The following is a 13,970-nucleotide window of genomic DNA, read 5'->3' as shown; positions in this document are numbered from 1 at the left end:
TTAATACTAGTGGCTGAATTCGCCTATAATAATTCGGACCACTCTGCTATTAAGACCAGTCCTTTTTTCTGTAGCCAAGGATTCCACCATTCAGTTCTACCTTCTATCCTTCCTCATCCTACACCAGTTCCAACAGTCGATTCCTGGATTGAAATGCTCATTAATGTTCAAAGAGAAGCCAAAGAACAATTAGAAAAGGCCAGGACCCAGACCAAACTGTATGCGGACTCCAAACGAAGACCAAGCCCCTCCTACACAATAGGGGATAAGGTTTGGCTGTCATCGAAACTGCTACCACGGCATTTGCGACCAAATAAATTGGCTCATCTATATTATGGGCCATTCCTTATAAAGGAAATCATCAACCCAGTGGCCTAATGACTCAAGCTTCCAGACTCCTGGAAGAAAATCCACCCAGTCTTTCACACGTCCTTAATGAAGCCATATGTTCAGACTTCACGAACTAACCTTCGGCCCAAACCAGTACTCATCAATGACCAACTGGAGTATGAGGTCTCCAGGATTTGCGATTCTCGATATAGACGTGGCAAACTCCAGTACCTGGTGGAATGGAAAGGATATCCCCCCAGTGAACGCACTTGGGAACCTATCTCAAATCTAAATACCCCCAGGTTACTCAGAAGGTTCCATCTCATACACCCGGGCAAACCCGGTGGAACGAGTTTCCGGAGGAGGCATGCTGTCATGAACCATCAAACTCGCCCCTTCTGGGCCTCCTGGTCCCTGACATGTCAGGCTTTACACTCCATAATACTACCAACATGGCGGCAAGATCAGAACGCTGCTCGCCAGTCTTCACGTTCTACACAGCGTCCTCTATAAAGAAGCCACACCCACGCGGCCCTGCGCGTCTCAACGCTGCTACTAGCTGTGATCGGACGTGTGCTCCGAACCTTCTCTAGTGCTACTTGCTAACCTCTGGCCCCTGGACCCCCTTCATCTGACTTCTTCCCTCTTTCCTAACTTCCCGGAATCCCTGCGTCGCTTCCGCTTGCCCCTCTACTCCTTCTTGAATATTCCCGGAGTTTTCTGTGATCCTGGACATCGAAGCTGAACATAATCTGGAACCCGAGGACGGTCGAGTGGGCTTAGTAAAGTCCGGAACCATACGAAAGAAGACTCCACCTAAAGAGGACATCAGGCAACATAGACAGATGAGAAGGGGGGAAACCTGTGATAGACGGTGCTGGCAGATTTACTCCCCCATACGTATTCGGATCACATATCTCTCTCCTTGAAGTGGAATGCGACCTGAGGGGATTGCGCAGCATGGCGATTCAATTTTTTGACATTACAGGACCTTGTGTTTAGAGCCGACATAGAGGAGGATATCTGTACTTTCTTCCAAACCAATTATAATAGTGCAGTAACGCTGGGTATGCTTTGGCAAGCGTTCAAGGTATTCATAAGCGGGATGGCCATGTCTCGAGAATTCAGCATGCTTAAAGCCATTTGTAATGACATAGCCCGTAGTAAGAGCACACTTAAAGGCTTGGAATGCCAATACGCGATCACACCCGCCCACACTATGTTGTCTGAAATTAAATTTAAACTGGAGACCGGGAAGTGAAGTACTAAGCGAAGTCTGCAGCGGCTAGGAGATAAGGGGAAGGGGAACAGCCGGGCATGGAGTTGTCTAATCTGGTTCGTATGGAGAGTGATCTGAATTATATAATTGGTGTGTGCGATGAGTCTCATGTGATGTGCCATTCCGACTAGAGCAGTAATGAGGTTTTTGTGCTATTCGACAAAACACTATATCATGCGCAAGACGACCAGGAGAAGGGGCCTACACGCTCTTTCAGAATCCATTCAGATGTCGATTCTCTCCCACAGCACTCTCGCAGGTACATACTTCTTTCACTGTAGGAGAAATATAACAACTAATTAGGGACCTACCTAGAAATAAATCCCCAGGCCTGACGGTCTAACAGCAGAGTTTTATATTGCAGATTGGGCTCTGCTATGCCCCTACTTGCTAAAAGTGTCGGAGGAGGCTGTGCAGATGGGGCAACACCCGGAGTCGCTTTTGGAAGCCACCATTATAGTTCTGTTAAAGCCCGGTAAATCCCATGAGGAATGCGGTTCTTATAGGCCATTACCTGATAAACATGGACACTAAAATCTACACCAAAGTTACTGCCAATATATTGCTGCCTCTGATGCCCTAATTGGTACACCAAGACCAGGCTGGGTTTATACGGGGCAGGTCCACTTCTTTGAACCTCAGGCAACTATTTAATGTCATGTTCTGCATATCACCCACTGCTCAAGCCATGGTGGTAACCTCAGAGGCGCAAAAAGCATTTGATATGATGTCCTGGTCATTACTGTTTGTGGTACTGCACAAAATGCAACCTGGGTGAACAAGTAATTCAATACATTAAGCTCCTTTACACATGCCCGTCTGCCACCGTACGGGTTAATGGGGTACAGACTAAATCATTTTCTCTGGGTACGGGCACATGGCAAGGAAGCCCACTATTGCCCATACTTGTTACTCTGACGTTCGAGCCTATGGCTGATTTGATTCGACATCGACACAGACAGCAGGGCTTTCGGATAGCGGTATAGCCAGAGATTATCTCACTATATGCAGATGATGTGTTATTATACATCATGTATCAGCAAATTAACTTACACCCTATCATGGAGGACATTACGCACATAGGCCGATACTCTGGATTTACTGTGAACTATGGTAAATCCGAGGCATTCTCCTTAACCGCCAAAACATCACGACCCTGTGGGGCATTTCCTTTTACAATGGGCACAGGGTAGGTTGAAATAATTAGGTGCCACCTTCTCCAGGGACCGCACCACACTAATGGCCGATAACTTCACTGCCCACACTACACATGCACACATGAAAATGGATCTTTGGTCGAAAGTGTTGATGTCTCTGGCTGGCCGGTTGGCGCTGATTAAAATGATCTTGGTACCCAAACATCTGTACTTGTTTGTCAATGTGCCTATGTGGCTGGGGAAGCAGTATTTTAGAGACTTGCACAGTGACATGTCTCGATTTCTGTGACACACTGGGGGGGGGGGCAAGAGAATAAAATAGGTAGACATGGCAATGCCCTGCAACAAAGGGGGGTTTACTAACCAGCACATGAGGATATATTGGCTAGCAGCCCAAGCGCAATTTGCAAGTTATTGGTATGGAATAGACGGGCTCCCACCACATTTCAAAATGGAGAGGGCAGCAGTGGGGGAGGCAGACATGAAACCCCTGATACTGAATACCAGTTACAAGGATGATTTCCCCTTTGACCCGGTACAGGCAATGTTACACGCTTGGAGAGCCATCTTCACAAGAACTGCAGTGAGTGGACCATATTACCGGTGGTTGCCGCTGTGGAATTTCCCAGACCTCTACCCTACGTAGGATGCTTCACTGAGATCGAATTGGACTAGGCTGGGAACAGTTTTTGATGCCCCATACTTGTCAGAATGGGCACACAGGTACACCTACGCAGCTGCTCCAATTTTATAGGATGAGGGCGGCCGTCCAAAAAAGATGGGAACGCTACCCGATTGAGTCCCCAGAGAACGCGCTGATCATCTATATATCCAACTCCTATGGTTGCCGTGGGTTACTAGCTGCCCTGTACAAGGGTATTCTAGATGGGACCTCAGAAGGAGGGGATAAGTACAGAGGGAGGTGGGCAGCGGAATTGGAACTGGAGGTGACAGGCTTTGGAGGTTCATGTGCATTCTCACTAAGACAGTGTCCATGAATACGAGATTGAAACTAATTCAGTATAAAATCCTACCCATGTTGCATTACATGCCACGCAAACTGAGGAAGCTTTACCCTGAGCATGATGATTGCTGCCCGAGGTGCAGTGAGAAGGATGCAGGTTATACACACGCTATGGTCTTGCCCGGAGCTTGAGTGGTTCTGGGAAGAGGCCTACGAAGCATTGTCCACTATACTTGGGAGACAGTTGGAGAAGTTACCTAGGAGTGTGTTGTTTGGGGGTGTGGCGGGAGGTTTCAGAGAGACAGCTGAGACCCTTTCTGAACATTGTTTGTATGGTAGCCAAGCATTGTATTTTACATAAATGGAAGGACTTGCATCCTCCTAATGTGAAGGACTGGCTGAGGCAACTAACATGGATCAGTGACATATATAACAATGCAGCTGATCTCGTCTCGGCCGAACGACATATGGGGGGAATTTGGGGTATAGCTTGCTAAAGATACAGATGAGTAACACTGCAACTGTACCACATGGTTGTTGACACAATGATTGTACTTGTGACCACTGTTGTAATTATGCTGTTGTTTGCTGTGCTTGCCAAATATTAAAGTTAAAAAAATAAAATTAAGTTTTAAGTAGGATTTTTGTAAGATCTTATGAGATTCTGATAAGATTCTTATGAGAAAATCAATAAGAAATGCTTCTATGAGCCATATAAATGAATTAGGCTGGGCCGGACAGTGTATGAAATGTAATGGCACTGAGAGGAAGTCATAAGAAATAGCCAAATACACAAACTGATTCTGGGCAACTACCACTCGAGATGGAAGGCAGAGAATTTAAGAAAAATATACGCAATTTGATGTGTGGAGGAAACAATCTCAGTGAGTGGAAACTGTGACGAATCATGTGAATCTGTCACTTCTCCCCAAGGGGGGAGCCTTTCCCTGTGAGGCTAAGGAGGTGAACATGCTACGCAAATACCCTCCCTAGGGTTAGAGGCAAGCAGGACCCAACCGGGAAAGACTCCCCCTTTGGGGACAAGGACACCTGTTCTGATGAGGAACTCCCTAAGAAGTACATCACCAACATACCTCTAATGACATCCAGTGATGAAAAGTATCAATAACATACCAACATTTGTTATTGTCATCAAAATAAAATGATTATTCCTCTAAGGGGAAAAACGGCCTGATACTGAGACGAGGGGAAGGAAGGACCTGTGGCGGAATACAGATCATGGAGCAAACAGAGAGAAAGGACTGTGACGTTATGCTGGGGAAGGGCCAGGAAGGCGTAATAAAGGAAGTATGAGACTGCGAGAGAAGTGAGTTACAAACTTGCTTTATGAGCAGGTATGGCAGCCTTGGTGAAGGCGAAGTACAGTTGCGGTTTCCGATGCGTGGCGTTGGAGAGGAGTAGGGACGAGAGCAGCCAAAGTAAAGGCGAGGCGTCCTAGCCTGGAACAAGAGGTAAGTGGTGGTAGTGTGACCGAAGTTGAGAAGAGGTGAACTAGAAGGTCTGAGAACAATGCTGATAACACTTCCTGGAACAAAACAGGAAACAAAGTGGTAAAGCAGAAACCGCAGAGATCGTGTATAAAAGCGCAACAATTATGAGAGGCTAACCTGACAACTGCAGAGGACAGTCCCAACTCATCAAAAGACCCGGTGACATTGTCCTCGAGCATAAGAGGTAACAGGGAAAATGTGAGACCCGGGAGGGGGACTGGAGAGAATCCTTACTGGCACGCTCATACTCGTCCCAGTACTGATAAGATATTTGTATTGAGGGAGAAGAAAGAGGATCATTCAATAATTCCTGGCACACTCATACTCGTCTCAGTCCTGATCAGATACTAAGATTGAATGCAGAGAAGGAGAATCATTACTGGTATGCTGGTATTTGTCCCGGGCAGTATAAGCATCAGGAGCAAGAGATGGAAAAGAGAATGATTACTGGAATGCCCATACTCATCCCTGTTAAATTAAGACACTAATGTGGAATGATAATCCTCACTGGTAGGTTTATAATCCAGAAGATCAAGGGGACAATCGTGAGATATTACTGAATAGGAGATACTGTGAGAGAGGCAAACCAAGAGAACAGATGATTTGATATGATATGATATGGCATTTATAACGCGCCTATACACAAGTGTTTCAAGGCGCGATGAGGCAATGGGGGGGGGGACAAAGGGAGGACAGACAACGATCCTACTAGGCCAAGTGTCATTCAGATCGCGCAAGTGCATGGGAAGGGGGAAAAGGAAAAGTGCACGGGGGAAGGGAGAGGGGAAAGTGCAGTACATGGGAAAAAGTGGAATAAATAAGAAAATAAATAAACGACCAGCTGGTGGCAAGTGCAAGGAAGTGGAGACAAAAGTACTGGTGGGGGACTGTAGGGATACAGAACAACGGTCCCCAGGTGCAGGGGTTGCCATGGAGGCAGTGCAAGTGGGCAATTGACGGGGCCTGGGCCAACGATCAGAAAGGGTGGCCAGGTAACCCGGGCAGTTTCAGTCAGGAAATCAGCAGGGAAGAGGGGGAGAGAAATCAGAAAGCAAGGGAAAAGTTTAGACAACGTTTGTGAAGTAAAGATTAAGAATGTGTGAAGTCAAGGCAAACGTTCTAAGTGTGGATAAATACGAGTAAGAGAGGAGAAATACAAAAAGTAATGAAAGAACAATCAAATGAAAGAGACACTTGAAACCTCGAAGACCCAGAACTTGACATATGTAGTTACCAAGAACTAGTTGAAAACTATTTTGAGTGGAACTTGGTGGAGAACCACCTCACAGGAGAAGCAAGTTATTTGCAGGTGCTTTTGTTATTATAACAGCGGTAGGGTTAGAATAGGTTAGTTTGGACAGTGAACGGAACATAATTTTGGACTCTCACTGATGAATGACGAGCACCTTAGTTTTGTTAGGTAGCGAAACCCATAGGGCATATAATGATAGGTGTTTGTTTCTTTCAGTTAATAAAAAGTACCAGTGAGAAGGAACATCAGAGTCTGTGTCCTTCTTCCGAAGCGCCACAAAACCCTGAGTAGAAAAAAACAGTTGTTTAAATAGTACTGTAAATTGTTCCAGACATTCATGGCTGGCAGAAACAAGTGAAGTGTTTAGAAAAGGGGTGGTAGGAGGTACTGTGAAAGCAAAGCTAAACGCATAGGGAAAATAGCTCATGTGCAAATCATGTGTAATGGAAGTAAGGCAATGCAGAGCATCACAGGTCGAAACTCAGTCCGGCTTAGAGGCTGGTACCTGGCATTAAGCACAATAGATCAAAAAATTGTAAAAGAAAATCCTAGTCCTCTAGTTTCAAGTTTCTAAATGAGCAGCTTCCTTATCCTTGCCAAGATATGGATGCCTACTCCAAAAACCTTGCACATTACGGAAACAAGCACCAAAGGTTTCAAGCAACTTTATATTTTGCTGATTCAAATTTTGTCTCACATGTACTTAATAGGTATTAATTTCAGTTAAAACTTTAACAAATCATCAAAGACATACCAAAGCTGGCTGGAAAACCATGGAGATTGGCTATTTCCCGTGGAGTAAAATATCGCAGTTTTAGTGATGATAAATTGGCAAGTTTTTCCTCTTCGGATAAATCCTCTAATGACTTAAAAGCTGAATCGATCTGTGGAGAAAGGTGAGACCTGATCAATACCACACACCTAAACGAGCATAGCTAGCATTGCTTACATCTACACAGTTTCTCAAAACACACATCATTTCTCTGAACCAATATATGTGGAGAACAAAAGGCAACAGTAAAATAAGCAGCCTGGTTAATGAGCCTTGAGATAATATGCACAATACAGGTACTCAGTGACAAAAGCCATTTTAGTTTTCAAGCTACGAGGGGTCACAAAACTGTTCCAAGACCAAGAGAGAAAGAGGGAGCGTGAGAAGTAGAGATGGGGCGAGAGAGAGAGAAATGGAGAGAAGGAAAGAGAGAGAGAGAAATAGAGTGTGCGTAAGGGGATGCTTTTCTATGTGTAAATGAGCCCTGCCTTACCCATTAGGTGTCAACTGGATCAGTGTCTCTTCAATCGTGGGCGACAAACTCGCTGCTCAGAAACCTATGTGAATCATTTTGTGTGACTGACACCTCAAAATGCACTCTAATTCATGCTAAATTATTGGGTGACAGTCACATCTCAAATTACATTCCCACTGATGAGGGTGTGTCTCACCCCCGGGAGCACAATCTCATTCCCTCAGTACTTCTCCCACTGAGAAAACAAATGAATCCTTTTGTGTAACTAACACCTCAAAGCACAGATCCACCCCCTAACCTCACATCACCATCTAATGCACCAAGGACAAAAGTGTCATTCACTGGATGAGGTTCACTGGATGAGGTTTTGCACCAAGGGCAATCATCTTACCGATTTGGATTGAGTTTCTTACGTTGGAGCAGAGCCTCACCCTTTAGGTGCACACCTAGTATTACTCTGACTCGTTAGGCCCGAGGCTTACACTTTGTAACACAGGGATCTCCCCCATGGTTGTACCGACTCGCCCACTGGGTGGATATGCCACACATTGCACCGCACTCCCATACACCTAGAAGAACTTTTTTACTCATTGGAAATGTGTCCTATACCTGAGAGCACATCCATATTAACTTCTTGTGGAATTCAACTTCGCCACACTGTCTTACGCATGGGGTGTGAATCTTATTCCGGAGAACAATCTTGCACATCTTCGAGACAAGCAATGATATTAGTGTGGCTGAAATTATCTGCAGCATTTCACAATGTAAGCCACCCCACATTACTTGCAAGGCTGAGAGATTTTAGCACAGGTGTGAAGGATTTCCATCTAGCAAGGGTATATAAACTCTAGCTTTTTTGATCTGTATTAAATGAGGCAGGCAATTCCATCTCAGAACGTCTGCTAACCAGATGCCCCTTTCATCAAACTACATGCCAAAAGCATAGTGTACACCTGTGACCTGCTGCATCAGTATCATTTCCCCCTGAGAAGCACAGAGCAAGTTCAGAGGTAACAGGTGCCCTCTCCAACAGTTGGGGTGACAGTAGTCACTCCAGCACAGAGGCTGCATTTAAAATCTGTGCCTTTGTTCCAAAACTACATAATTATGACATGCTATCCTCCTGTTGGAAGTTTAATCTATAAATAATACTGATGGGCCCATTGGTCAGTACTCACCCTCGAAAACTAGTAATACAAGATAGCTGCATCATGCGAGGACAGAGTGCAGGATTCACATACTCCGGCAAGGTTCAATAATCAGGACTCAGTAAATTGGCAAAGGGAAGTCTGTTTAATGATACATACATCAGCTTATGGAAATCAGCAGCATCACGAACACCTGCCTCACCCTGACTTCCTCGAACATCAGTCCAACAGCCTCTTTTATGGGCAAATTCAACCTAATTCTACAAAAAAAATCATCATGCAGTACAATTGGTTGGGAAAGGTAACTTAAGTATAGGTGCTATATCTGTATATGGAAATAATGCAAGTGGATTGGATAACTCTTATCGGGTGGGCGTCTACGCCCTTCCCTCTACACCACACGTGACTGACGTCACTACAAGTACGACGTCTCATTGGTTACAGTGTCTATAGGACACTAGATTACATGGTCCCTTGTGATTGGGAAAGTTACACCCCAAAACATAAATCTCCATTTTAATTAGCAGCTTTAGAGTAGTCACCCAGGTGCCTAGTGTCCCAAGATTCACCCTTCCTCCCTTCCATCAATCAGTGTTTTAGGGCTGTGTGTCAATTAGATGGCTGGGTATGGCCTCGGATCTGTAGTCTCTTATCAGGAAAAGTTATGGCACCCCCTGGTTCTGGATGACATCAGGCAGTGGTACATCTTCGCGCCTGTCTGGTCACGTGTTGGTTCACCATGAATCTACTTCAATTTCCAACCATTTGTGTATTTAATTCTGCGTGCGCTTGGCCATCTGCGTGGGCCTCTCTTATCTTGACCTTCACGGGCGGGCTGGTATTCTCTGTAGTTGGAGTCTCGTGAGCTCATGCTCACCTCCCCTTCTCTGGTTGACCTCGATCTCCCTGGCATAAGCCTCTCTTTGTTGAGTTTTGATTCCGCTCCTTCTCTGGTCTTGGCTGGGTTTCTAAACTCGGCCTGTCAGGCCTTTGGCCGCCTGGGTACATTTCTGCTTTCACAAAATGAAGTTGCACGTGTACATTGTGCAGTATTGAGGTAGATATATGGTTGGCGCTTGCCGCTCTACTTTTCTACTAGGCATTTCAAGCAGTATCAATTTCTTAGCCTCTTGCATTTCAAGCTTATTTACACACATTCAGCAGGGCGGTTGCTTCCATCTTGTCTTATGGCACCATTCTCTTACATTTTAACAGTGTCTCTCCCCTGCATCCTTTATCATTATCCTTGCAGTTACTAGTACTGGCATTTGTGCTTTCAGTAGCCAAGTCTGTTTGTTCTCAGGGCTGCTCGGGTCCTTGGTTTATTTTCATTAAGGCTTTAGGGGTCTCCTCGTGGACTGTGTGCAGGTATTCCTCATTTTGTATCAGTGGCTGGTATGGCTGTCTGATAGGGTATCATGCTGCCCAGGGTTGTTGCGTTATGGCTGCTTCAACCGGTATTGATCTCCTTACGTACAAGGGCAGAGTCCCAGTGCGGCTCTCTGTTGGTTCATTTGCTCCTCATATGTCACGTATCATGGTGAGTACCTTACTGGCAACTCGCAATGGGGGGCAGGGGTGCAGGTCGTATCTGGGACCTCCTCTACAGATTAAAGCCACAGCTAATCTCTATCTTGTATATGTCAACACTGAGACCAGGCCAGCTATGGACAGGCTGTGTGTATTCTCCGTACACTGTCTGTCTCTGCTGCAATCAGAAGGACAATAGCCAGTGGGAGCTACCTCTCTTGAAAGGTTGGGTAACACCTCTTAGGAAACAGGATTTAAAGGGCACACCCTTAAAAAAAAGTTAGCCTCCCACCAGGGTACTGCATACCAAGGTGGGTTCTTTCCTTCCTTCCTTCCTTACTTCCTTCCTTTCTTCCTTTCTTCCTTCCTTCCTTCCTTTCTTCCTTCCTTCCTTTCTTCCTTCCATCCTTCCTTCCTTCCTTCCCATCCAGAGACCACTTGTCACAAGGACAGGAATAGCACCCCTTAAAGCAGGCTTGTTTTCCTCCAATCCAGAGAGACCTTTTACCTAAAAAAAAGAGGCACCCCTTCTATGATTCACTTTGGTCCATCCATGATTTAAGACAGAATTCAATCAGACCTTGTTTGGAAGAATCTTTGTTTCAAAAGCCCTCAGCCATTGAGGTGAATGAGTGCTCCTAGGCAGAGGCAACCTCTGCTCCCTACCCACTCCCGGGCACATTGGGGATAACTATTGCTGAGGACCAAGGCCTACCACTCTGCTTGCAAACCACTCCACAATGGGAGAACAGAATTTGAAATGACTCACCTTGTCCTAGAACCCCTGCAGTGGGTCTCACAGCATCCTGAGAGCCAGAACTGACAGGATCCGTTTTTCACAGTTAAACCATTTAGGGCCATCGTCAAACCATGTTCAACACCATTCGAATCAACAGAACATGCTGGTGCTGCTTTTGGCACCCTCTCAAACTTCATAACACTGTTGCTGCACCTTCAAACCAGCTCACCGTATCGTACAAGGTAGAGCACGTGGGGAGTACATGTAGTTTCACTACTTATTCTGTCAATGCTCTACCGAGTTCTTAGGCAGTGGGGATTACTTTGTGTAGGAGAAAGTATGCAATTTCTTTGAGGTGATCTACTACCACGATTCTCGTGTTGAAGCCCTATCTTTTGGGTAATTCAACTATAAATCTTTATAGTTAGACTTTATATACCTATATGTCTTTAGGTACTGGACATATTCCAGCCTCATTGAAACATGCTCTTGTTACAACGCTGCTTAAGAAGCCAGCGTTGGATTCCCTGGAGCCGGCCCATTTACAACCAATATCCCTTCTGAAATTTCTTATGAAGGTATCGGAAGCGATGGTGACTCCACAGATTAGAGATCATTTGGAAGGAGAAAACATATTGCATCCCCACCAATCAGGTCTTCGGCCAGGTATGAGCACTTAATCAGTGCCAGCGACAGTGATCGATGACTTGACCAGGAGTGCTGACAGGGCAGCGGTTTTGCTGGACCTGTCAGCTGCGTTCGATATGATCGATCATGGCCTGCTGTGCAAACAGCTTGATGAGAGTGGCTTCTTGGGCATAGCCCTGTTATGGCTAACATTTTTGCTTTCTAGCCATCGACAGACAGTATCCATGCCTCCATATAAAGCACGAGAGGTAAGGTAGGATAGGAAGTTCCACAGGGCTCGGGCCTGTCGCCCATCCCATTTAACATATATATATAAAACCTCTGATGGCCATCATTCAGTCGTTTGGGTGTTCCCTTAACTCATACGCAGATGATACTCAACTGGTTTTTCGTATTGAGCAAGATCTTACAGCAATTGCAGCAGACATCACAAACGTTCTTTTATTAATTGGTAAGTGGATGAACCACAATTGGCTTATGCTAAACGGGGGCAAAACCGAGGCATTGATCATTGGTCCTCAATTTGCAAAGAGCCTCTGGACACGGACTGCTGGCCGTCAGAACTTGGTACTCTTCTTCTGCCCATGGCATCGGTTAAAAATCTAGGCGTAAACATCTCAGAATCCTATGCACTGACACTTCAGGTCAGTGCTAGATGTAGTGCGGGGCATATGAAATTGAAAATCTTACAAAAGGTTCTGCCATTTTTATCAGAGGAACTTTGGGCTCCATTGATCTTGGCTTCTAGTTTGGGAACAATAGATGATTGTAATGCTCCATTACTAGCACACTCGAAATTCCATATTAAGTGCTTGCAGGTCTTGCAAAATTCTTCGGCAAGGCTTGCGACAAAATCTCCCAGATTAACGCACACCTGCCCACTAAAAAAGAAAACCTCCCAGTGGAGGCCGGAATTAATTTTAAGACGCTATGCCTTGAACACAGGGCTTACTATGACGCAGGAAAGGCTGTTTAAGTATAGACCATCGCGAGTGTTGCGGTCGGCAGACAGATTGTTTCCGACAGTTCCTTGCTTTAAGAAAAGTACAATGGTGACCGTGCCTTCTCAGTGGCAGCTCCAATACTTTGGAATAGCCTCCCATTGATGCTGCAGACCACCGAAAACTATTAATTCTTTAGGAAACAATTAAAAACGTTTCTGTTTCCAACCATGTACTAGGTTCTTAGTTGTCAGACTCCTGATGTCCTGTTTTATGAGATGCCGCTCTTCAACGCTCTTTTTCATTGCCTTTTCTCAGCACCAGGATACCCCATGGGTCACAGCTGTGCTTTAGAAATATGATCCAATACCACCATACCATATACGGTCTACAGACCAGGTTTGCCAAGGAGCAGGAGGTACTGATAGGGTTTGAAATAGCCCTTGTGATTTCTATCGTGCCACCTTCTGCTGTGCACATATCCTGCAAGTCAGGACATACTCCTCAACATCTGCATGTAAGGAAGGGCATGCTTACATGCCCCCGGTATCTTCAGAAGGGTTTTGCTAATTCCGGGATGTCTGGCAAGCAAGGAATCATGGTGCGCTTGTAGGAACAGTTTGTGTAGTGTTTCAGTTGGCAGGTATAAGGCCATAGTAGGGTAGCCCATATACAATGCAACGTTCCCCTCCCTTCACTGCCAATTCCTGTTTAGTTTCCGATCATTTAACAGGACAGTGCTGTTTGATACACATAGGCCCCATATGATGCGGTTCAGTGCTATGATCAGTGGAGGCTCCGGCGGATGTTGTGTCTCTTCTTTGTGAAGGAATCATGAGTCAGACACAGACAACAGGTTCAAGTTTTCTTAACCAATTTTTCTTTAACTTAAAAGGCAGGGTGGATGAATGCCTTACTTGCCCTTTGCTTAGGTGGGATTTCCCTACCTTAAGAAAATTAAGCATAGTCTGCATCATGATGCCCAAATCAAATGACTGTCTGTGTCCAAAACCTATACTTGCCCTCACAACTAATTTTGTACAATGTATAGGGATATTAGTCTCAAAATGAATAGTGTTAAGAAGTTCAAAAGAAAGCTTAGAGCTTCTTCCGGCTCTTGGCTTGTGATCAGCTTTCCCTTCCCTAAGTTCAAGACAGTTCGCAAAAGATTGGGGTTCCATTCCTCAAGAATTCAAATCTTCTAGCTTTTCAAAACGATACAGT

General features: G+C 45.3%; 1 protein-coding gene across 2 annotated transcripts in view; it reads right to left on the bottom strand.

The window, feature by feature from the left end:
- The window catches only part of TRDMT1 (tRNA aspartic acid methyltransferase 1), a 542,866-nt gene that overhangs the window by 117,347 nt on the left and 411,549 nt on the right, over positions 1 to 13,970 (bottom strand). For both annotated transcript variants that reach the window (XM_069648351.1, XM_069648352.1), the window contains exon 10: positions 7,248 to 7,377. In XM_069648351.1, coding sequence (XP_069504452.1) covers positions 7,248 to 7,377 — 130 coding nt within the window. The remainder of the gene's footprint in view (positions 1 to 7,247; positions 7,378 to 13,970) is intronic.

Source organism: Ambystoma mexicanum, chromosome 2q (assembly GCF_040938575.1).
Source record: "Ambystoma mexicanum isolate Mex_15411 chromosome 2q, UKY_AmexF1_1, whole genome shotgun sequence".
Taxonomy (NCBI): domain Eukaryota; kingdom Metazoa; phylum Chordata; class Amphibia; order Caudata; family Ambystomatidae; genus Ambystoma; species Ambystoma mexicanum.
Note: the sequence above shows the minus strand (reverse complement) of the source record. Positions and strands in the feature narration are given on the sequence as shown.